The 26,921-nt window shown below is 32.6% G+C and overlaps 1 protein-coding gene across 3 annotated transcripts in view; it reads left to right on the top strand.

Annotated features, from left to right (window-relative positions):
• Positions 1-26,921, top strand: part of LOC150107309 (transforming acidic coiled-coil-containing protein 3-like) — a 319,360-nt gene that overhangs the window by 252,371 nt on the left and 40,068 nt on the right. For all 3 annotated transcript variants that reach the window (XM_090391174.1, XM_090391175.1, XM_090391176.1), the window contains one exon: positions 12,315-12,496. In XM_090391174.1, coding sequence (XP_090247300.1) covers positions 12,315-12,496 — 182 coding nt within the window. The remainder of the gene's footprint in view (positions 1-12,314; positions 12,497-26,921) is intronic.

Genomic DNA, 26,921 nt, shown 5'->3' with positions numbered 1-26,921 from the left:
CTGTTGCTGAAGTTATACCAAATGTGCTCTGCTACATGTGGCAGGAAATTGATTACAGATGGAATGTCTGCAGAATTACTGGAGACAGTCATATCAAACTTTAATTCTCCTTGTTGAAACTTCAAGTGTTACACTACATTTACACTGTGATAAAAATTGTTTCATCTATTTACTTTCTATTATCATTCAAAGTTGTATACCCCCCCCCTTTGAAACATCCTGTACATCATTATTTGCTTTATATAAATTGTTTGCCTTCTGCACCCAGTGACTGCATTATAAATGCATTTCGTACAAGCATAGTGTCTTTGGCAGGTTGTCTCTAATTGCACTAATTATCATTAAATATAGTACATAGATTGTAAATATTTCTGTATTATATTTAGTGATTCAGTAAAACTATTTGTTTTTCTTGCTTTTACAGTATAGTATCTATTGGGGATTGGGATGTTTTTTCACACTATAGGAACATTTTCATTCCAGTCTCTAGAAAGAATATACATGAGTAAAAATTTATCTATTCCTGAATAAAAATGAATTATTTGTATATTAAGAAACGAACTTTGTTCTTTGAATCCAACAAAATACTAGCATATGGGAGATATCTATTATTGATAAGAAGAACCACTGCTAAATAAATAAATAATAATAATAAAAAAAAAAACATATGTAATATATGTAATGAAAATAGAACTCATGAGAATGGATAATTCAGATGATGGCCCCAAATTATTTATGTGTGTGTATGTATGTGTATATATATATATATATATATATATATATATATATTACTGTGTAAAAAAAGTGTATTCTCATCATTATCAATGAATAAAAGAAAATTCTTAGAAAACAAAAGTGAAATATAAATAAAACACAGAAATAAATACATAACAAGCAGAAATTGTACAAGATGATTTGCTGCTCCATATGTATTCCTGCTGTGCCTAGATAAATCACCTTATCAACATTATTACTTCATTACATTATCCTCTCTCTATAGTTATTTGCTGAGCTACCAGTGTATGTAACTGCTGTTTATTATTGGTTATTTGTATCTCACAAACAAAATCCCTTTCCCTCTCCACAGTTTTTTTAATGTTGCCCATTATAATTGCAAACGTATGTACAGAATGTATGATTGCATTATTTGTCCCACCCAAGCAACTTACAGGATACACACATATCACAAATGTAAATGATTATAGTTCATTTGCCAGTAATGAAATTATTTCATTTCAAACCTGTTCCTTCTCTCCCTTATGTTTGTCATTCTTACATGGCTCATTAATAATGTGGATCACATATTTACACCTTTTAGTAATTCAAATATACCATCCAGATATAAGATTCTTGATTAATATTATATCCTAAAATAAGCACATTCATTTCCTCCCTACGCAGATTTGTACATTTGGAAGAACCTATAACGATATATGGTGCATCTTATGATACCCACACGGGAAATTGCGATGGGATGAGGTGTTTGCTTTCGAACCACCAGAGGGTCGTTAGCAGCGAGAGTTTTCCAATTGCTCCAACATAATAAACGTGTTAATTAAAATAATAAATGTTCGGTGTATTTAGGAAAATGATAAGCCAGTATTGTTATTAGTCTTGTTGTTCACTACATACACAACTTTAAAAGAAGAAAAAAAAAAAGCAGACAGAACAGCTGAATGAATTGAGCTCTCATGTTTATTGATTAGGAAAACAAAGGAATTGTTCTTCCCCTTTTAATGAAATAGAGAAACTTTTTTAACCATGAAAATTGAACTTGACAAATAATGCAGTAAATACATCGTGTTTATTGTTTGCATTACATGTTAGAAATTTAAAGAACCTTCAACCTAGATTCTGGACAAAAGTCTCCCCAATTTTCTCCATTTTATTCTATTTTTAGCCTTTCTGATACATTGCATTCAGTTCTAACAATTTCATCTTGTCATCTCTTCTGAGGTCGTTTGTGCCATTCATAGGTCTCCATTCTGTCAAGAATATAGGCCATCTTGGGTTGTTATATCTTGCAATGTGTCCAGCCCATCTCCATTTTGGGTGTATAATCTACCTGATGATGTCCTGCACACCTATTCTCGATCTTATCAAATGGGAGGGTATTCTGTCTTTGTAAGTGTCACCCGAAGTATATATTCCTTTCCATTCGTCTCTGAGTAACTTTCAGTTTGTGAATCATATTTTGAATTAAGTTTCAGGTTTCATTGCCATGTGTGATTACAAGTAAGACACACTGATCAAAACTTTCCTCTTCAAACTAATGAGAATATCACCTTTGAAGATATCTTTTATCCTCTCCATAGCCATATAAACAGAGGCAGCTCGTGTATAGGCACTGCAGAACTGCAGCACCCCCAATTTTTCTTGATATATAAATATATTTATTAATTTCTTTATATTTGCTTGTAATATTTAATTTTATCATCAACGATTCCTATACAATTCTCTTATTTTGTATAAAAAATAATAAAAATCCATCTTGTAGCACTTAGGAGGGTGAAGGACGCTAGCAGCACTGTGTTTACCACAGTGTCATGTTGCTACGCATTCAAGCATATGCATGTCATAGTGAGATGCGAGCTATTAGCATAATGCGACATGGTCTGTCGTGCAGTTCCACTGTTGTTTATGAGTTTGCGCCAGTAGTAGAGTGTTTGTAGTGCTTATTGTGTTTACTCAGTCTCTTTAAATATTAGACATTACAATTTAAAGACATAACATTTGTTATAGTAATTTTGAATTATACTAAACTGTGTAATTTTATCGATAAACAATATTTTTTCATGTTTAATTTTTTTTAAATTTTTACCATAATTTTTATATTTTATCCAAACACATATACACTGTACTTACAGTGTATGTGTATATTTCGAAAGTTGCAGCACTCCCATGATTTCAAGCCACGAGCCACCACTGCATATAATCCTAACTGTATCCTTCTTTTTATTTCTTCTATTTATCCATCTTTAATTTTTATAGTGTGTCTCAGATAAGCATATGAATCTACCTGCTCTACTTCTGTCTTTCAGTATAATTCTTTTTGGTGTTAAATTGTCATCCATCATTACTTTTGTTTTGTTTAAATTCATCTTCAATCCAGTTTGACTGGACAATTGAGCTAATTCTCTTAATTTTATTTCTAGTTTTTTTGCCGAAGAACTGTATCATCAGCTTTTGAGTTATAATCTTTCCTTTAATTTTAATTTCTCTATTCTTCCAGTTCATTTCATGAAAGACTTCATCTAAGGCAGATGTAATGAGGTTTTTGAGTTATTGTATCTTCTCGTCGTCTTCAATGGGGGAAAAAAATTTATTGGAAAATTTTTATTTTCCTTATGCACTTTAATAACAGGTGGCATAACTATATATGTATTTCAAGGTTTCTATGTATGTTTCTTCTATTCCCTGTTTTAACAGAGATTCTAGGATAGCTGGGGTTTTGATGCAGTCAAACACTTTTTTTTCATAGTACACAAAAGCTAAACAGAGACGTTTATTATATTCATTTGTCTTTCTTTATAATTTGCTTAAGATTTCTTATATGATCAGTGGTACTGTAATTACGTTTAAACCCTGCCTTCTCCTATGCTTGCATATACTTGAGCTGTTGCATTTTTCTGTTCATTTGTGTTGTTTATTATTATTTTTCTAAGTGTTTTTATATACTTATAATAAACTAATGGGGCTATAATTTTTAATTTTTTCCTTTTCACCTTATTTATGAATAATTATTCAGTGGATTGTTCCATGCTTCTGGGATGTTCTCTGTTTTAAACAAGGTCTGAGTATTGCCAAGTATTTAGCCATTGCTTTCCAAATTTCAACAATTTCACTTGAATGCCATGCTCTCCTGGAGCTCCTGTTCTCTGTTTCATGATTTTCAGAGTTGCCTCAATCTCTTCTCTTATAACTTTTGACATGTCCAATTGATTAATCTTCTTGAAGCTGGTTTATTTGATGGTTCTTCATAATATTCTTTAATTCTATTTATTATTCCATTTCTGTCTGATTATTTTGGCATCGTTTTCCATTAGAATAACGTTTTTTTTTGTCTTGTTGCTGAAACTGTCATATTTTTATCATTTTCAATGGGTTTTTTTATGTTTCTGATATTCAAGGATTGGAATATTCAGTTGAATTTCTTGTGATAGCATCTCTTTAATTCTCTGCATTTTCTTAAGAAATCTAGTTTCTTGTATTGGAAATGATTCCGCCATTTCATGAAAGATAAAATGTGGTTCATAAGTTTTAGGACTTCATTTGTTGTGCTTACAGTACTGGGGCAAGCTGTCATCAAATGTGCTACCTAAATAATACCATCTAATGTCTACACCCCAGAGAGTGAGGTTAGTGTAAAGTGCTTTTTCTTTGTACATCATGGATATGAAAAATGAACAGAGCATTGCAATTAAATTTTGTTTTAAAGCAGGTCTTTCTGCTACAGAAAATTTAGAAATGGTACAAAAAGCACATGGATAGGATAATGTGCCTTTTAACTGAAAATGAGGTCAGTTCAGAGTCTCAGAACTGACCTAATGTTTTCAGATGGTATTCACGATTTCATGATGCAAATGAGAGAAGTGGCCATTCCACATTGACTTAAACTCAGGAAAACATTGCTGCTTTTGCTGAGTTGCAAAGAACAAATGTTGAATCAAATCATGGCTGATAGTGGAGACTTCAAACTTCCCTGAGAGCATCATTCTTTACATTCAGGGTGTATATTTGTAGAAAAGGAAGTTGTGTGTGCATTTTGTCCCACATACCTTGACAGCTGAGCAAAGAGATCAAGTCACCTCTTGTTAGGACATTATTACAAAAATTTCTTTGACAAAATCATTACCACGGATGAGAGTTGATGTTTAGCCTACAATCCAAAAACAATGCGACAGAGTTCTGAATAGGTTGAGACATCTACCAGCCCGAAGAAATTGAGATTCCAAAAGTCATGTATCAAAATCGTTACTGGAAATGAGAGTTGATGATCCCAAAACAAAGTGACAGTTCTGAATGGGTTGAGACATCGACCAGACCAAAGAAATTGAGATTCCAGAAGTCATGTATCAGAATAATGTTGATAATTATTGTTGATTTTCAAGGCATAGTGCATACAGAATTCTTATCAGAGGGGAGAACAGTAAATGCAGAATTTTATAAAGAAGGTACGATAGTCTCCTGAAATGCATTCATGCTGCTGTATTCCATGAGATTTTTTCCTGTTGCATGATAATGTGCCTGCTCAAAAAAACTGCAAATGTGCATCACTTTTTGACAGTTACCAAATTTGTCCCCTCTGGACTATTTTCTGTTGCAAGTTGAAAATGAAGCTGAAAGAACACCAGTGTGTAGATGTTCCAGCCATCCAAAAAAGTTGTAACCTATGAATTAAAGATAAGCAGCAGCAGAATTTTCTGTAGATCTCCAAAAATTGTACAGCAATACTAAAGCCTGTATAGATGCCATTGGATCATATTTTGAATAAACAAATATCTTTTATTTTACTCTTACGTGTTTGTGATTTTTTATAATATTTCTACTAAAACTTATGGACCACACTGTGTATTAATTACAGTATTGTTTAGTTTTTGATTAATCTCATCTAAGTTATCTCCTCCCTCTTTGTTCTCTGAATTTATTTGGAGATTATCTTTTAAAACAGCTTCATATCTGTTTTCTCTCTCTTTTTTTTTTTTTTTTAAGTTTTAAATTTTCACGGTCATCATTATCAAATTCCTGAAATTTACCCTCAAGAGGTGTACAGGATATGATAGTACTACATGAAAAAATGTACATCGTTATTAACTTTCCTATCTACAATTTTCCTCCAAATCAATCTGTTACCTGTAAAGGCTCCAACATTGTTAGATCTTATATCTCTATCTTTTAAGGCACTTTTTATCATATTAATCAACTTATATCTTGGTCTTCCTCTGGGTCTTTTTCCTGCCAACCTGGAAGAGAACACTTGTTTTTGCTAATCTTTCCTCTCCCATTCTATTTAAGTGACCATACTGCCTGAGATTAGCTCTGGTAACACATTCCTGGATGCTGACGTCTCTAGTCTTTGGTCAAGTGTTTTACTTCTGACCCAGCTCTCAGGTCCATAAGTTAAAATTGGTTTGAACACTGTCTTGTATACAGCTAATTTAGTGTTTTGACTACTCTCTTATTCTATGTAAATTTATCCATTTGACTTCCTACCATACAGATTTGTTAATCCTGATGTCTATTTCCATATTTAATTCACCATCTTCACTAAAAATCGTACCTAAGTAGCTGAAATGTTTTACTTGTTCTATAGTTTCTCCATTCAAAATAAAGTTGATATTTTCAATGCATCTGCCTATTTTTATTGCCTTTTTGTCTTGTTATTGCTGACCTTCATACCATATCTATTACAAGTTATTCAATTTAGTCATGGAATCTTGCAGACTTGTAGTGGATTTATTTAGAAGTATTGTAAAAATAATCATCATTTAAAATTCTGAATATTTTTACGTATTGTCTATGTTAGTATGTTTATTAGTTTTAGTTTCATAACATGCATTGTCGGCATTTGCGATGTGCCCGTTATTGAAATTGTTTTGTCAAAGTGATATATAAAGCAGTTAAAAATTTATGTACTTACCGGATTTGAATAGTTGTGTTACTTTAAGCAAATTTATTGTAATTTAAAATATTAAGTTGTTTTTTATGAAGACATTCTCTTGTCGCTAACAGAGACAACGTGTCAGCCATTATACCTAGTTTCTCGCTTTCCATTTTCATGGAGTGCACATGCTCGCCGAGAAGTTTGATGTGTGATTGACTGCTGGCAGAAAGGGTTCGGCATCGAAGCAACAGGAGAGTAAACAACGCAGCGTTCGGAAGAAAATTAGAACACTGGCCGGCAGACATTTAGATTCAGAGGAAATTGAGTTATTTTATGTGACAGTCGGAGGAAAATTAATAGTATATATTCCAAAAAAGGAATCGTGGAACTATGAAGTTTTAATGTGGAATAAGTGTTGATAAATAAAAGGGAATTATTGCTATAGATTGTTTTAAAAGAAATATTCGAGGAAACACTAATTGGAAGATTTATAGTAGATTCCGAAAAGGGAATTGTAGAACTGTAAGTTTTTTAAAGTGAAAGCTGTAAGACTGTTAATAAGTATTAGTGAATAAAAGAAGAAATTGCTATTTACGTTCTAAAGGAATGTTCGAAAAAACTCTGGTTAGAAAGTTTCATCTATATTAAGGACGCCAGATCTAACTATTATTTCTACTAAAAAGAGACGGAATCGAGTAAGGAAGAATTAATGTATGCTACATAAGTAATGAGAAAAGATCCTGTGAAAATGAAGAATAAAGTCATATATCTTTGGAAAAGGGCCTTAACACAGAGAGAGAAACTGGCTATGAGCATTTTGTCATTTTGCAAACAAAGTGTTTAGTCTAGTCTTAAGTGTAAGTTTATTTTTAAAAGGCCTTGGATCCAATTAATTTTGTAGTTAGTTATAGTTATGTAAAGTTGTTTGAAGTGTATATATATTGTATGTATTTATTTTGTATTTTGGTATTCAGTCAGTGATTTATTTGGATTCTGAAAGAAATAGAAAAAAAAAAGAGGTCATTGCACCAATCTTAGTGAACCCTTGTGAAATAAATAAATATAATAAAAGCACTCGGAAATTAAAAATAATTGTTAGAAATACAGAGATTAAAAAAATAAATAAAAATCCTATATATAATCAATGATGCAGCCGGTAGGATTAATATTATGATAATAAACATCTATAAAAATCTCTGATTATTAACAGTATAATATCATCTGCATAAAGCAAAGAGCTGACATTAACATCTCCTGTTTTGATACCAGATTTAATACCACTTTCCTTCATAATGTGATCCATATAGATAATGAATAACAGTGAGGGAGGGGGGATAATGTACGTCCTTGTCTGACCCAAGATTTAACATCAAACCATCTTCCTGTATACTTCAATTCTAACTGACTTAGAACTCAAATAAAAACTAAGTATTGATTGATATAATGCCCCATTGACACCATACAATTGTAGCGTTTTGAATAGCGTCTCTTCTAGCACCCTGTCGTATGTTTTTTCCAGATCTACAAAACTTAAATATAGATCTTTGTTATATTCCCATGATTTCTCAACTACTTGTCGTAATGAGAAAATGTGATCCTGGTTTGAGTGAAGCCTCTATTTGGCCTGAATCCAGCTTCTTCTTTACCAAGCTTCCCTTCCACAATCCTTCTCAACTGTTTCTGAAATATACTTGCATAAATCTTACCAGATATACTCAGTAGAGAAATACCTCTGTAATTTGCACATTCAGTTTTATTTACCTTTTTACATATGGGTACTATAAGAGCTCTACTCCAGTCATCTGGAATTTGTCCCTCTGTCCAGGTCTTCTGAATTATGCAATGCAGTCATTGTAAGACTTCTATACCTCCATACTTGAGCATTTCTAGTCGAATATCATCTACTCCGGCTGCCTTTCCACATTTCAGTCTTTTGATGGCTTTTTTCTATGTCAAGAATGGATATGTATTCTTGATTGCATGTCTGGTCGGTGTTTTTTATCACTGTGCTCTCACTGATCTTTTCATTTAGTAATTTTTTGAAATAATTCCTCTGTACATAAGGATATCTTTTTATCCAGTTTTCATGTCACCTTTATCTCTAATTCCTTTTACAGCACTTTTTCCTCCCTGTTTTGAGCTTCTTCAGTAACCTCCAGAATAACATGCCACCTAGATATTTATCTTCTATGTTCTTACCAAAGTATAATAAATTTACTTTAATCCTTTATCTAAGTGTAAGCAAACACAGTTTGTGCCTGAAGTATCTCTTCAGGACTGAGGCAACTCGTGGTAAAGGTGGACTAAGCTCTCATCACTTGTCTTAGTATCTCCCATAATGCAAAACACTTCTCCTTGCGGACATGTATAATGCTATGCATTAAGGGAAGGGCCACTACTCAGACCGGTTTCAACCTTTATTGAGGTCTTGTCAGTGGGAGCCAGACCCAGAGGTGGTGATACTAAGGTGGAAATAATGGAGAGACACCCTTTGGAAACTCGTATAGGTAAATATGACTGACAAAACCTCAATAAAGTTCGAAACCGATCTGGGTAGTGGCCCTTCCCTCAATGCATAGCATTATACATGTCTGCAAGGAGATGTGCTTTGCATTATGGGAGATACTAAGACAAGTGATGAGAGCTTAGTCCACCTTTACCACCAGTTGCCTCAGTCCTGAAGATACTTCGGGTGCAAAATTTGTTTGCTTACACTTGGATAAAGGATTAAACTAAATTTATTATAGTCTAACCAAGTAAAAAAAAAAAAAAAAAAAACTTCCAACTTCTTACCTTAGTCTTTCCATGACTTTTGTTTAGCTCTTTCTTACGTTTGTCTGTGTATTCTCTAAGAGCACAAGCTGAATTATTTGCCAGGAACTTTTGATATGCTTTCTTCTTTTCCTTCACTGCCTCTTTAACTTCCTATGTCCACCATGGAGTTCTGATTTTTCTATCCACATGCCTCTCTGGCTGAATCAATCAGTGTTTTCTTCCGACTGCTATTGAATCTCCAAGGCTTGATTCATATTCTCAAATTCTTTCATTTTTTCTTGAATAATGTTTGTACATTTCAGCCTACATTTCACATCTGAGAGCTGTTCAACTTTTATTCGCTTTAAAACTTATGTTCTTTTCAATATGAAATTTGATTTTATCCTGCTCAAGACTAAATGGTGATCACTTCTAATTTCAAATCCTTTATACACTCTAGTGTCCTACACAGGAGGGAAAACATCACTATCAACAATAATATAGTTAATGAGACTTTTCTTATTCCTTGCGTCTTCTTTCCATGTGAATTTGTGCAACCTTTTTATGTTGGAACATGGTTTTAGTAATAACTAGTCCATGTCCTGAGTAGAAATCCAACAAGTATTTGCCATTATTATTAGCCTTGCTCTTTTCTCTAAATATTCCCAAAATATTTTTGTGTCTGACAATCATTTCCTACTCTGCTATTTAGATCCCTAACAAGGACCAATTTTTCATTGTGTCAGTTGCTTTCTCTAAAGCCTCAAAAAATTCCCACACTTCTACCATAGCAGAACCTTCTGTTGGACCATAGGCACAAATAAGTTTCATTGTCCAGTTCCCCATTCTGATATTTGCCCACATCACTCTACTTGAAATTGCCTGCCATTCAAGAAAATTAGCCTCATATTTAATGTTGAATACAATGACTACTCCTTCTTTTCCTTGATTGTCATTACCTGAATATAACATTTTGTATTTAAAGTCAATCTGGTAGTTATCCAATTCCTCAGCTAGCTCCATTTCTTTACCATTCAGGCTTCTTATGTTGATAGTTTCTGGTTATATTGAGTTGGGGTATGTTTTAGGATTTGTACCAGTAGCTGACTTTTCACTGTTTGGCCCGGGCAAAAACAACGGGGGGGGGGGGGCCTTGTTTAACCAGGCGACTCCCCAGCCGGATGAAATTCTGTCATGTTGTACTATCATTTAATATTGTGGTTTTATGCCAATAAGAATACAATTTGGTCTGCTAGATCCCAAATTGCCAGCCCATCCTCGTTCGTTTAGTGTCCAGGTAGATACCTAATGGTGCACCACTAGAAGGTGAGGATTGGACATTAGGTCAGAAGCCCTGGTCAGTTCTCCTCATTCCTTTAAAGGCTATGTGGTGGTCTCCTCTCAGTTATACAGCTTTGACCCTTTAGCACAATTTTCGGAGTTTGTTGCGTTGAACTCTTTTTTGATTAATTTATTTCTTTTCCATTTTCTTATTAATTATAATTTTAGATCTTACCATTCTGTGATCACTACCTTATTAAAATCATTTAAAACTGTTATGCCATTTACAATATGTATCCTATTTGTTATTATGAAATTTATTTCATTAAAGATTTAGTTGTTTATACTGCTGCATATCTATTTACAATGTTTCTTTTAATTAAAAATGAATTTATAATAGTCTGTTATCTTCAGTAATTTCAGCAGTCTTTCCCCCTCTTTCATTCTCTTCTCCCTTCCAAACTGTCCTATTGAATTTAGGTTTTATGGTTTTCACCTAATTTTGCATTTAAGTCACCCATGAGAATATAATAAAATTCATTACTGTAATATAAAAAAAAAAGCTTCTAGTTTGGCATAAAATTCCATCATTCTTCATCTGAGTAATCCACAGTTGGAATGCACACTTGTGCAATTTTAATTTGATATCTTTATTTATAGATGTTTCTATTTCTGCTACTCAGGCTGATATTTCTTTCATGTCAATTAGATTATCTTTTAATTGTTATCACAGTTTGCATGGTATAATAAATGTCCATTCTGCAATTTAATTAAATATTTTCCTTCTTCTCACTTCCAAGAGTCTGATCACATCCCATTTATTTTTTTAGTCTCTCTCTCAGTAGCTCTTCCAATTGGGTTTCACCTTGAAGAGACCTATAGTTGCAAATGCCAATGAATATTCTTTGATTGTAGTGCTGTCTGCCCTTTTTTTTTTTTTTTTTTTTAAATGATCTTATCTTATCAAATTGAGACCTCCTGGTTAAGTTTAAGTCTGGATCACTGTTCTGACATGACGGAAATGCCTTATTTGTGTAATTACAATGCCTGTGATGGTTATTAGCCATGGGATATACAGCCTTTGGTTTTCCTGATACATGTGATTACAAATATTGGCTTTTTTGATCCTAATTCATCCCACACTAACCAGTCAGATTGGGACTGCCTGGGAGAGAAGGCAGACTCCACTGAACGAGATGAAAAACTAGTAAAATAGGACAGATTCACCCTTAGCCCTTGAATACTTTAAAATGATTGTGAGGAGAGCAAGAAGAAAAGATAGAAAGAAGAGTAAGGACCAGTCTACAGATAATATACAGTATATCACATGAAGTAAAGCATGGTAGACATTGGGTACCTTGCCACTCCCATACTCACTAAAGTGAGTTCTTGAAGAACATGAATATTGTGTCAGTGAAGTCGAGTAGTTTGATAATTCATCCAAAAGTTATGTTTTAATGTTTATTCTGTTTTTTTTTTTTTTTTTTTTTTACATAATTCATATGGCATAATGAGGTGCACCTTCAAATGTGCATTTTCTATGAATTTTGAAATATTGGATCTCACATTTCTATTTCTTTCATTGAATTTGTAGAGTTTGGTATTTGTAAAATTTTGAGTAATTGAAGAATTGTGTTCACAATTTTATTTATTTATTTATTTTTTTTTTTTTCAGATGCAGAAATTATTTAGTGAAGAAGAATTGAATCAAGCATTAAAGATGCAAGAATTGCTTTTTCAAGATAAGCTTATAAAGAAGGATGCAGAATATAAGGAAAAAATGGAAAGTTTAGAGAGCACTCAGCAGCATATTATTAATCAACTGCTTGCTCTTCAAAGAGCATTGATTACAACAAGGTATGATTCTTGAGTTGACATGTTATGTTTTTGGCATTCATTTAACACATCCAGTCAGTATCAAAAGTATAGTTAAGAACATGGGCATGCACAGACAGACACAACTAAGATATTAAAGCAGGCAAAACAAGATGTGAGACGTGTTCATATCTTGAATGGGATTAAATTTCAATTTAAAAATCATCCAACATTGTACCCATTTCTCATTTTCTCCTTATGTGTAGTAAATAGATTTTACCAACCCATTAGGACATTATATTAGATTTTAATGAAGCCAAGGTGCTTGACTGTGACTGGTAAAATCTATTTACATAATGTGTTATAGCTCTTAACTTTGTTATAGATTATTATTTGGGAATTTTCTTTACAAAGTACAAAACAGCATTATTTGTGAAGTTTATTTTGGTGACCTACATTCGAGTCTTACCTAATTAATGTATTTTGGTATATGGGATTAAGGAAATATAAAAGCATACTTCATGTTTATTGGTGATCTAGCAATGAATCCCAGTCGGTGTCACCCATGTGGTTGGGCTTAGTATTGTTTGTTATTTGTGCATATGTTACATTAATTTTTTTGTAATCCCCGTAGATGTCCTAGTGACTAGGACGAAATATAGGAAGTATTAAAGTCTATTTTAATTCTTTTTGAGTGTTGTTAAAAAATCCATTAAGCCTCCAACATGATGTCCTCACAGCACTTAAGCCTCTTCACACGTGTTTACATGCACAATGAAGAGAGAGCTAAAACCCATTCTGAAAAAGCATTTTTAAATCGAATTGGTTTTAATTATGGGCCACATCTATGAAAATTTTTACAGAAATAGCTTTTAGCTTCAAATATATGTATATCTTATGTATTATTAGAGACTTGCTCACTTATTAGGAATCTAGTAATGTTTAAGGCCAATTAAACTGATTTTTATAAATGTAATAACTGCCTGAGAAAAACTTAATTTCTTCTTCCTTTCATTATTTGTTAGGATTTGACTCTAATCTGTCTTTCAAATAAATGATGCATGATGAAACCACTCTGTTGCAGATACACGAGTGTGTTAATTATAATTTCTATCCATAAAGACTGGTAGAGGAAATTCTTTGTACAGATAATATCCTCTTTCTTAATTTTTCTTTCAGAAAGTATAAATTAAACATGTCAAGAAATCATATTCTTGTTTTAATCCTTTATCCAAGTGTAAGCAAACAAAGTTTGCTCCTGAAATATTTTTCAGGACTGGGCAACTCGTATATAGAAGCTAATGACTTCACATCACTTGCCTTAGTATCCCTTAATGCAAAAATTCTTTCAGAAAAAAATAAATGTTAAATAAATATTTAGCATATAAATAGTTGTAAAGCATTTATCAAGATTAAGTAGTTTTTAATTAGAAAACTATGCAGTTATTCAGGATTACAATTCATTTATAACAGTTGAATTTTGTGAACTGTTAAAGGACATCTTGACAGTTTAAAATGTGAACCATGCAAACTTATAGTTCTAGTAATTGCTATTGAAGTAAACTTGTTCTAAAGTACATAAATACTTTATCAATTAAGCTACTAATGCCGTTGTTTGTGTGGATTTAAGCAGCAGTTGCGGTGATGGTTGAAGGAATATTTTATTTCTTGTTGGTGAAACTACATATGGGACAACCCTTATTTTTCACCACATTTTTATGATAGATCATTTCATTCCACACAAATTTTTCATTATAAATTTGTACTTGGCAGAATTGATTGTGGAACACGTGAGCATACACAAATGAGTCTGGGTAAGGAACATCAGTTTGAAAGAGACCGGCTGCCTACTGATTTCTGAAAAATTAGCGTACTCCTTATGGTGGATGAAAATATATTAGAGGATTCATTTTTATATAGATGTAATATCCTTTACTTAATGAACTTTCTATGTGTTTGGAATTGTGAGCCAGTATGGAATAGGATTATTCAGAGTGATGCAAAGACTGGAGAATATACATAATACCTGCCAAAGTAAAAATACAAGAGCAAAATGTGTGCAATTTGAGGTTAAATGCCCATTTTTAAATGCTTAGAATACCGAGCAGTCCATTTCTCCTTTACAATTAAAAGTACAAGTATCCAGATGTTTTCTTAAATGGAAGTTAATTCTGCATGTCAGTTAGTGATGAATATTTTCCCTTATGTATATTCAGTTTTCTCATGTAATGATCAGGAAATTTACACCTTGGCACTTTCTCTTCAAATGTTTAACTACTAAGAGTTCGATGACCAAGAAGACTGCAGTCATTATTCAGGAGATGACATCAAGTATTGCATATCAATGTCATGCTGAAATGGTTTGGTAACTTTATCTCATTTTTTATTGTATACTTATTCACAATTAAATACTATTTTAATCTGAATCTTTGATTTGTTCTACATACTCAGTATTATGTTAAATTTTATGTATGTAATAAACTTCATTATAAAATGTATACCTTCTTTACAGTCAGTTTTAGTTTTACTATCATTATTGTGAAACTAGTTTGTAATCCAGAATAAAATAGTGAGAAAGCACTTTAAAAAATAAAGGTGAGGAAATTAAAATTTAGAAAACCAGCTTGTATGAAATACATCTTCTATTGCTATATTTGTTATTCAAAGTATTTCTTATCAAATATCACTTATAGTCAAAATTTTTTTCATTATTTTAAGATTTTTTTTTGGGGGGGTGATAATTTTAACTAGATTTCCAATATTTTTCATTAAGTTTGTTTTAGTACTTTCATTGATTCTTTTCCCTTGGTTGCTCAACATTTTTCTTTTGGTTAATCACTGATTATACCTTCAAATGGGGATGTCAGCTAATGTAGCTAGATCAGTCTGCCTCATTAGAAGATGGCAGTGGATATTTTTATAAAGTGTAATTACTATATATGCTGGTCCATTAATAAAAATTATTATTTTTATAATAATTAAGAAGAATTTTATTGTTACTAACATATAATCAGTATAATTATAGTGTATTATTTTCAAGAGAAAATTAAGTTGAATTTAATACTAGGTTTAATCTCACCCAAGTTTTAATCAGTTTGAATTACTTTTTATTTATTTATTTATTTTAATACTTGAATAACAGGTCATGGTGTAATGAACTTTATTTGTGAGACACTCAATCACTTATGGTGTCTCGCAAAAAAAAAAAAAAAAAAAACTCATTACACCATCCCATGATATCCAAGTATACAAAAAAAGTGTATGTATGGCTGATTAACTTTCATGCAATTAAAGTGATCAAATTACTAAAAATTTTTGAATATTTAGCAGCTCTAGTTAAGTATTTTCATTGAAATGTAGACAATGAACATGTAGTGTTTATTGTACATTGGAACATGTTTGGTCAGCACCATTTCTTTTGCAGTTTGTTGATCAACAAACTGCAAATTTTAATGTTCTGTTGTTGTTGTTTTTTTTTTTAATATATATTTGGTTTTTTGGATTAATAACACAAATGTAGTATGATCGTGATTTATGTGGCCTTATTTTGCTCAATTTTGAAATAATATACCTTTTTATGAGTACTAATTAAAAATAAATCTTATTGTATGGGAAAAAATTAAAGTGGTATCCATTCACAAAGGGTTAAAAAAAATTTTTTTTTAAAAAGTGATATTTTATGATTATTATATTCCAGTTACTGTTTCACAATAATAATTCACAGGACCCTAGGTTTGCAAGTGTACCTGTGCAGTGAAATTGTAATATTTTCATTATAAAGTGATTTTTTTTTAATGCAATCAAAAATCTGTTTTTAATTTAAAAATTCTATTAATTTTCATTTATCAGCATAAAATAATCAAATTGTCACATGGGTAACTACATATTCACCTGTTTAATATATTTTTGTGGGATAATGGGTCTTAATTTTCTGGATCTTTATTAGCACATTCTAGGAACTCAGTTTGCATGTAAATTATTACCATCCTCTAAGCATGTTGTGTGTGTAAATATATATAATTCTTTTTATAACTAATGTGCATTTGTTACTTATTTGCTTAAATTGATGTGTTTGGCATTCATGCAACTCAGTTTTAATTTATAGCCTTATTGACTGAATGGGTAAAGCCTTTGCTGTCATGAATGTGAAATCTACAACATTAATATATGTTTCCAAACTTGAAAGTGGGATTGCTCACACTGTTAAAAAGACATTTCGTAACAGGATGTTGTGCACCTGTTCTCTTTTATGAAGTTTGCAACAGAGATATAACATTGGCGCTCTCTCTCTCTCGAGTGAGATATGCGTGTCTTTGAGGAAGGGAAGATGTAACTAATTGTAAATAACTGATCAGTATATTTATAGAAGATGGAGCAGGAATATTTGCCATAATTTTGCATGGCCTAAATTTTATTATAGGAATGTTGACCTCCCAACTTTACTATTCTGATACATATTCATAGCTGTCACCCTTTTATGATTTTTCCTATAAAAATATATGGAAAAAAAGTATGTTTTATGATTTTACTGACAAACCAGAATTTTTACGGTTTTTAGTGTCTTTGCAATTATTTTTCTTTTTTCAGTTTCAAGCTGATGTGAATGTCACACTTGGAAGCCAAGATTTTACAGCTGCATGACTGAAACTCATTAGTGCCTGTGCATTCACATGCTCAAACATTGAATTGGATGATGCAGTCAGTTGTTTGAAATAAAGCTACTGGCCATGACTGTATAAGTTGGTATGTAGCATGCTCTTGCTCTGTTGTGTTATTATGACAGGATTAGAGACTTTTTGACCATGTTAATGGTTTTTGACAATTTCTGCATCAGACAGATTCTGTTTTAAATGTGGTACATTTCACTGTTTGTGTGTGTTATGTATTTTGTAGGGCTATTAAATTTTTGTGTTAATTTTGAAGTGGCTGCTATAATCAACATAAAATGCTTTCAAGTTTTTGAATGTTATATTCAGCCCAATATTCATGAATGCTTTAAAGCATAAAAAACAAACATTTTTTATGCAGTTGGAGATGCAACTTTGATATTGTCCATAATAAGTATAACATAAAGCTGTTGCACTAAACAATCAGAAAAATTAAATACATTTTTCTGCAATTTTGGAAATTTAATTTGAAAATCAATTTGATATGAATTACATTTGAGGCTTAATTAAAATATGATTAATATTTCAGAAAGATAGATTAACACAATGAATGTAGCATTGAGGGGGAGGGGGAGGACTTTGACGATGTAAAGAAGGTATTACCCTAAGTATTCGTTTCTGATGTTTGTGCTCTTTAAAGCACACTTCTATTGTATAATAAACATTGTTACACACTTAACTTTGAAGAGAGTTTTTATTGGAGTACAGTAGCCATATTAGATAAGAGTATAATGATGCAGTTCATTGAAAAATATACTTAAAAATGTATTTGCTCCCTTTTGTCATTTGAAATTTAGCTATTCATAAAAGCATGCAATTTTGCAATTGCTTTTCAGAGCCAGGGAGAGAGAGAACACTCCCAATGAAACTTGTGGCTTTCAGTACTTACTTTTTGCCACTAAAAAAACATTTGAATAAACAAAAAGCAGTAACTGAACTTAAGCAAATTTGTAAGTTTCACTTAATTTTGTAAACATTCTTCAAACACACGCATACACATATACAGTCATCCCTCGACTTTCGCCGGGGTTCTGTTCCATAAGGCAGGATGCAAGTCAATTCAAATGTAAGTCGATACATTAATTCAACAGAGTTATAGGGGTTAGGGAATTAATAGTAATAAGTATACTGTCATTTTAATTTTTAAACCTTATTATAAAACTGCACTATGCATTACTGCCACTATAAAACAGGAGAATAATCACCCAAATCTCCTTACACAATCACATCTTCATTACCTTCCCTATGTGAAGGACCAGGCTGCAGCTCTTCTAGTGTAACTTTTGTTTTTTTGATGAAAATGTCTGATGTGCTTTGCTTATTCCTCTTCTTTTCATCATAAATTTGTTTATAGCAAGCAAACACATCATGTACTTTTCTTTTTACTAATAAGTAGTGTTAAACAGTGGGGTCCATATCTTCAACCATTTTGAGAACATCGCTAACTGCAGAGAACATTCCTGCAAGACTGTGAATTGTTTAACTACCTCTCCATGTTTCTCTTTTTTCCTCTTCCTTTTCTGCAACATGTTGTTCCTCCAGTTTGACAAATTTTTTGTTGGTCAACTCTTCAGGGGCACTTCCTATGAGTTGAACTATGTCGTCATTCACTTCAAAATTCAGGTTGTTTTTTTGGGCCCACAATTTCTTTATTCGCTTTACAAAGGTCTTTAAAAAACTTCCAAAATCATGCATAAACCTTTTTAAGGTCTTTTTCCATATGCCACTCATATTGAGAGATCACTTCGTCCCAAACTACAACAATATTTTTAATAGCATGATAAATATTGAATGCTTTCCAGAATTGCATTTGAGTCTGGTTGTTTCTTTCATTAGCAGAAATGGCTTGTGAAAAAGTTCTCCATAGATAATAAACCTTAAACATTACTGGAACTTCCTGATCCATTGGTTGGATCAATGAAGGGAGGGAGAAATATGACCTTGAACTTGGTGAAGATCACCGATATAAGACTGATGACCCAGAGATTTATCTAGAATTAATAAAATTTTAAATTCTACATTTTCTTTCACACAATATCTTTCCATTTCACTCACATAACAGTTGATTAAGGCATTCACAAACAATTTTTGAGTCATTCTTATATCTCTGCTAATGAACTAGAAGAGTATGCTTCCTAATGTTTTTGAAGACTCGTGGATTCTCATTGTGCCATATCACAAATGGTTTCAGTTTATATCCAGCCACATTACTCCCTAACAGCATTGTAATATGGTCTTTAAGAGCTTTTTTTCCAAAACAAGGTCTCATCCATGTTAAATATTTGCTGTGGCAAATAATTTTCCTCCGTAATAATTTCATCCAATTTCTCCACAAACTCCTTGGCAGCATTCTCATCAGAACTTGCAGATTCACCAAATATTTTCACATTATGCAGTACAAAAAGCATTGAATTTGTAGTCGTAATTGGGTCCTGCTTTGTCCTTCAACATGTTGAAGAGACTTAGTGCATTAGCAGTTATGGTCATAGTGCTAAGTGATATGTGCTTTTGGTTCAGGTCCTCTATGCATGATGGAAGTAGCTTTTCCAATCACTGATAGGATCTTGTTGTAGCTTCATCACTATTGTTGAACTTGCAACTTCGTTTCAAGATTTTTTGAAGACTTTGGAATATTTGGAATATTTTCCAAATATTACTGGCATCAAAATTTTTGAGACGTTGAGGTGGGGCATGATCCAAAAAACACTGATTACTTGGCAGTTACTTAACTCATTGTCATTTTTAACAGGTTTGCTTAATTTTTAATGATTTTATTTCTCTCTCTCTCTCAAGTGGGTGGGATAAAAATTTTAATTTGGTATTAGATGTTTCAATATTCACTTTAAAAATCAATCAGGAAGCCATCAGTGGAGTTGCAGCTTTGGCATGGTGATTTATTAAATTCTTAACAAACTGCAGCTTTTTACATGTAGTGTACTGTGCTTTACATCCTCAATGACTGAAATTTGCTATTGATGATTGGATGCTTTTTTAAGGAAGAATAAAATCTTCAGATGCAATCTTCAAATTTTAGAAGCAATCTGAAAAAAATTAATCAATTTAGTCTCCATATGGGGGTTATAGAATTCTGACATTGCAAGGGATGTTTAATTTAATGTAAAGTTAATGTAAAGTAAAGTTGTAGGTGTCCTCCCACGATGAGTCTGTGGACTCTTTGGAGGTATCATGAATAATAATAATAAATGTTTTTGTTTTATGCATGATTGAATAACTGTATATCTCTTTTTTGATATACAGCCAATGGTCACAGCAATTACCATGATTCAGCCTGCAGTGATTTTGCCTATTTTGCTAATAAAAAAATAGTTCTGATTATTCCAAAATGAAAGTGGGCAAACATATTTTAGTATCTTAAGTACCATATTCCATCTAATTTCAGCTGACAGGATGGAAATTACTTTGTTAAACTACTTTATGTAACTAGTGTTTAAGCTTATACATAGGTTGTTACTCATTTTTGTTTCTTCATGAGAATGGAGATCTTTTTCTTAATGCGACTCCCACTCAAAAGGTTGTGAGCCTGACATTAGTACCATTAATGAGCTAATAAATTTTTTGTATTTATTTTATTAATTATATATTTTTTATATAGTCCAGAAACTCTGTTTTAAGTATGAAATTTTTCAAGTTACTTCACAGTCCTCCAAATAAGCACAACAATAGTATCACACCAGTAATGAAATTTCTCCCACCTCAAGATAAACATCCATGTCTATGGTAGGATTTGAGGTTAGTGCATACACTCTCCAACCAACAGGCCTGCAGCCTGTTGGTTGGAGAGTGTAGAAGATGACCTGTATGGTGCATCGTTTATGTTTTGCTGTTATAACCAAAAACCTGCCTTCATGCTCTATAGTAGAGCGAGGGCAACCTCTTAGTAAAGATCTGGAACACATTCCATTTGTTTGAAACACTGCCCAGAGCCTGAATACAACACTATGTGAGATTCCAAACTCTCTGGCAATATCAATAATTCTGTAGTCTTCTTCAAGTTCTGCAATAATTCTTTTCTACCTGAAATCTTGATGTCATCTTTGAGGCATTACAGGATATCCAAGTTTGCAACTTTATTCCTTCAAGAAAAGAGCTTCCATTAAACACAATTTGCTTAGCACAGCAATTTGCTTTTTATCCTGCTAGTACCACCACGTGATCCCTCTGCATGTGATTCGAAATTCTGAATGTATTCACTTTCTACTCAAAATAATCAGTTTTACATATTGCCACAAGCTGATTCATCTGAATTTGCAGTTGTAATCTTCAGAAACAGTGTTTGTCCTGAGGTTTTGGACACCAGCGTACATTCAAATTATATGTACTTCATATCTCAGAACTGCTATTATTTCAGAAACTACAGAATGGGAAAGAAATTTTTATTATAAATACGACTTTGCATTAACTCTCAAAATCTAAAATATAAGAAGAAAAACTAAGGCTAAAATACACACATACTACTCAAAAGAATAAAGTGTCATCTGCATGCCACATTAGTCACATTAATGCCAACAGCTACCTAATAATTATATTCTCGATTCAGTATTCTTTTTTTACTCTAATATTTTGTGTCTTTCATCCCAGTCCAATAAAGTTTGTTTTAAACCAAATTTGTCAGTACTGCATATCATTAACAAATCAACATTAGCTACTAGACTACAGCAGAATGTCATGTACTGCACTGTATCCTTCCTGTACCTTATGCACATCTCAAGTATATTCTTCATATGAAATTTGAAACACACATTGTACCCACAGTTTACTAATCACCAAAAGTTAAGAAATCTTAATGGGGAAGGAAAGGGATAAATTGTGATGGTTCTAACAGAGTACTTTTAATAATCTATTAAGACCATGTTACTAAAATTGTTAGCAGAACAACTACAAAACCTGAAGTAAATGTCAGTAAATTGAAGAAAAGAATAGTCTCTAAGGGTAAGAAATGAATAAAATAGGTAAAATAACGATGTGGTTTAATTAAGACATGTCACTGCACACTTTTTTTTTTCCCATTTAGCAATGAAAAAAAAATCACATAGACTCTAGTAAACAAGTTGGCATATTCCTGGCAAAATAAAAAAGAATAGACCTGGTGTCACGAACAGAACATAATACCACATCAAAATGTAATATGTTCTGGAGATTACCAAGAATCTCAGAAATGAAGAAAAGAAATAAAAAAATAAAAGATGATATAAAACCTGAAAATAAGACACCAAGTATTTGAAGAAATTATTTAAAAAAAAAAAAAGTGCAAATGCTGGAATATGTGATTAAAATAGATAAAGATACAGGTCTGATATAAAAGTATCACAAATGACTATTTCTTTTGGAAACTACAGCACATGATGCATCTGGATAAGTAATTATCCACACATGTCACTGCACACACTGACTGAAAAATTAGAAGCAATGAAGAAATACAGAATGCCATTGGAAAGCAAATCAATGTATGCCTTTTTGAGAATACTGTATTATTTAATATATGAAAACAATATGTGACAGATCAATCAGAATGTGTCAGTGCATTTTAATAAACGTATAGAGATAAACTTCAAAATGACAAACATTTTCATGCTCATATCTATTTTGCAATGAAACTTTTCAACAAACAGCTACTACCTTCCATTTTCTTCAACTTAAAAACTAAAAAGATTTAAGGATAATGACATAACATACAAGGATGGTTTTGCAAGATACATATTATTCTTTATTTTTATAAAGAGAGACCTCCAAAGAGTCAGGGACGCATCGAGAAATGAGTCCCTAACCCTATCTATCCATTACTATCTAATCCAACTGTCATACTTGTTCTTGAAGTCATTCACACTAGTTGCATACACACAACATCCAATCCATTACAATCATGCACCAATATGAAAGAAAAATCTAGCTCTCACCTGCTTCCTGATATCATTCATTCTCAACTTTCAAGGATGCTCTTTCATTCTTTCCCACCTTCCATTAAATGAAAAATTCCATCTCTTGGTATCATGTATGACCCTTTCAGAAGAATGTAAGTCTCATTCACATCACCTCTCTTTCTCCTGTTTGCTAGTAAAAATGATATGAGTATTCAATGATCCTGATATCATTTTAACACACTCCTTTGCATTCTCTCTCTCTCTACTGTATCAAAATAACTAAGCAAACCAAGAGACCAGGCCTGTGCACAATAGTCCAAGTGAGGACTAATCAAGGCCTTGAAAGAGGCAAAATGATTTATTTATCCTTACTTGTCAAGGTTCATTTCAGCATTGCAATTATTCGGAGTTGTATTTATAATCATTGTTTTATGGACCTTGAACTTCAACTGTTAAAACTCCAAGATCCCTAGCCTGATCAGTTTCTTCTAGCATAAATTCACCAATATAATACAACACTGGATATCTAATCACACCAAATTGCATGACCTTATAATTATTAACACTGAACTGATAGTCATTTTCACATGTCCACAATTCCAGCTTATACAAATCATTCTTGCAAGTACTGCATATCAATGTAAAGTAATCAGAAGTTGCACTTCTGATTACTTTACAGTGGTGTCGTGGCCTATGCAACCATGCTATAAAATTCGTGTCAGTTTGACCATATGGTTGTATTTTTAACGATAAATGAAAGTTTTAAGAGTGTGTAGCACATCAGTACTCATCTTAATTGGTCTAATGATGCAATTAATTGTATGATAACTTCGAATATTTAAATTTATCCATTAATCGTAACCAAATGTTGCCCCTTGGTTACACACACAAACAAATTGTCAAAACTCACTAACTTATTTTAAATATTTTTTATAAACTACAAAAACTATCTGATAATGTATTTTACTCTACTTGTATATACAGCGAAATCTGGACAATAAAACAAAAAGACAAACAAAGATTAACAACAGCAGAAATGAAGTTTATAAGAAAAACTGCAAAGTATACCATATTTGATCACAAAAGAAACGGAAGATATTATGAAAGAATTAAACCAAGAACCGGTAATAGAAAAAATTAAATATAAACATGGATGGAACACGTTCAAAGAATGAAAACAGAAAGATTACCAAAACAAGCCTTAAAGTACAAGCCATTAGGAAAAAGAAAACCAGGACGTCCTCTTAAACAATTCAACGATGACTTCTAAGGCCGGAACAGGCCATGCTAGGCCTAAATCCTTGATACGTATGATGATGATGTATATCTAGGATGCATTCCTAGCAAAGCACTAACTGGAACAGCGTTAAACAGAGTCATTTTAACACACAGTAAATAAACAGGGATTGGGGGAACACGCGACCAAGAATAAACAAGTTTACTTTAATTTTAAGTTATTTTTATATGAACTTGCAAAATACAGCATAAATAACACATACATACACAGAAATACAAAGTTTATTTTTGTGCTGCTGAAGGTTCTTGTTCTTCTGAAATTCTTGATTTTTTAGTGATGAAGTCATCTAGTGTCATTTGTCATTTTGTTTTTCTCTCATTAAGCAATTGTCGGTAGCAAGAGATCAAATCCAAAATGCCTCATCTTGCTTTTGCACTTCTTTCAAAATCTGGATCATTCGCTACAAATTGATTAATGATTTTGGTTATTGCCATCAAAATTTTACTGAGGAAATCTGTACCAAGTTCTTTGGGTTCTTCATTTTCAGAATCATTATTTTCAAGTGCTGCACTTGCTGTCTCTCTGGTGATTCTAATGCTGTAGAGGTTGCTTCTTTTTTTTATATCTATCGAACCAACCTCTGCTAGCTGCAAAGTTTTGCTCAAATCCTCTCTATATTTTTGAATATGATTAAAAATACTTCTGGCCTTTTCCATGAGTACTGCCCGACTTAATGGCATTGTAAAATCTCATGCAGTGAATTGTTGTTGAAATTCTCCAAAATCAATTTTACAGAGGTTATAAATCATGTGGAAAAAACAAAATTGTATATAACTGTAATTTAATATTTAAATACTGATGTTGAATTGTAAAAGTGACATCGAATTGTACATTATGTTGGTTTAATGTTTAAATTCTGATGATAAATTGTAAAGGTAACCGAATGTTAAAGCACATGTGCATCGAGTTAAAAGGATTAGTCAGCATCATGTTGGCGACCTGAAAGTGAACAAAGGTGCTAAAGGTCACTCAGATTTGGAAATTTTGCCACCAAAACTGAAGGTGAAGGCACGTGACGTCAATATGTTTACGTAAGATCCGGGATCTACAACCCTAGGACAAAGAACTCCGGCTCGTATAAGAGCATCTTGAGGACCTCAGGACACTCTTAGTTTTTTTCTCTTGCTGCTGTTCGTCGGCTCGCTCAGACTCTCAAGGTTTTGCTGGAGCATGCCCCCTCCAGGTATGGGGAACCTAGGAGAGGCAGTTTTTCTTCGGAGATGTGTTTTCCCCAATAAAAGAACGTACCATGTGCGACCAGATATGCAGCACCCACAGTATATCCAGTACCAACAGAGAGCAATGCTACCATTCCCAGGAAAGAGTATCACCAAGAATCGATCAGTGAAAGCCAGTACATAGGATAAAATGAAGCAGTCAACAGACCACCATAAGTCTTCAAATCTTGTAGGATTGTGTGTATGATACTGCAAATTGTGAATAGATTCTATTGTACTAATGTTAAAGGTAACACATAAGATTTGCATGTATGTCCACTGAACATAGCCCTGTTAAATTAGTTGTTAAGTCGCTATAAGAGTTAATAGCGGCTGAGTGTTAGCTAGTATATACTAAGAAAGAATGTTTGGCAAACAAAGTCGTTTTGCAGCAGCCAGTAATTGCCTAGACTTGTAAACAAGTTATTTAAGCACTGTGAATAATGGGTCTAATTGTAAAGGTTACAATTTGAGCTCGTGATAGGCCTTAGAGAGCAAATGTTTATTGTGTATTATATTGTAGTTTGTTTAAGGTTAAATAAACATGTTTTTTTGTTTCTTTAACCTGGCGTTAGTAAGGTGGGGTGTCACAGACCCCACAGATTTTAAATTGACTAAACTTTTTAACGTGTGGCAGTGAGTCATGCCTCAGTATAGCTTCCCTGCCATAACCCACTACTTGATGCCGTAGACGACAGGCTGTTCCACACAAGCAAGTTTAGTGTGCAGAGGTGTAAAGTGTAGGGTCCACCAGACCCCACCTTACCAAAAGCATGACGTTTTTGATGTATATTCTACTAACATATTATCGTTACTGCTGTGTCTTCTATATTTTTACAAACCAACTATAAGCAAATATGTTTTCGTAAATATTTAGATAGCATTTTGAGAATAATATCTTTTTTTACCGGATGAGTTACGAGCAGGAAGAACAGAGGTTATGTCAACTTATAGATGACACTTTGACAGACGAGGAGCCATTTAGCGGAGATGATGATAGTGAATTGATTTAGAATTAGTCAGTAACCGTGAGTTAATTTTGTGGATCTGCATCTCTATTCTGTAAAATTACAGGACACTTAAACAGTACGTAATCTAATATTGATTAAAACGATATGGATTTCTATAATACACTACATTATTTAGGACCCCACCTCACCAGCACCAGGTTAAATTTATCGCCTGATCTTCGACCAATGCACTGTCTCACAAAAACAATTGAACCTGTGTCTAAATAGAGTAATTGCCACAACTGAATAATTAAGATTTATTTAAGAAAGTGATATATCCTATACGTGTTCTAACTAATCTTCTCATGCTTTACAACTAATTCAGGATGGCACAGTCGATAAATAATACAAATTTTTCCTGAATTACATAGTGTGGGAGTTAGTGACCTGTAACGGT

This window comes from Typopeltis vanoorti, chromosome 4, assembly GCF_054136105.1.
Source record: "Typopeltis vanoorti isolate ZY-2024b chromosome 4, IOZ_Tvanoo_1.0, whole genome shotgun sequence".
Classification (NCBI taxonomy): Eukaryota; Metazoa; Arthropoda; class Arachnida; order Uropygi; family Thelyphonidae; genus Typopeltis; species Typopeltis vanoorti.
Note: the sequence above shows the minus strand (reverse complement) of the source record. Positions and strands in the feature narration are given on the sequence as shown.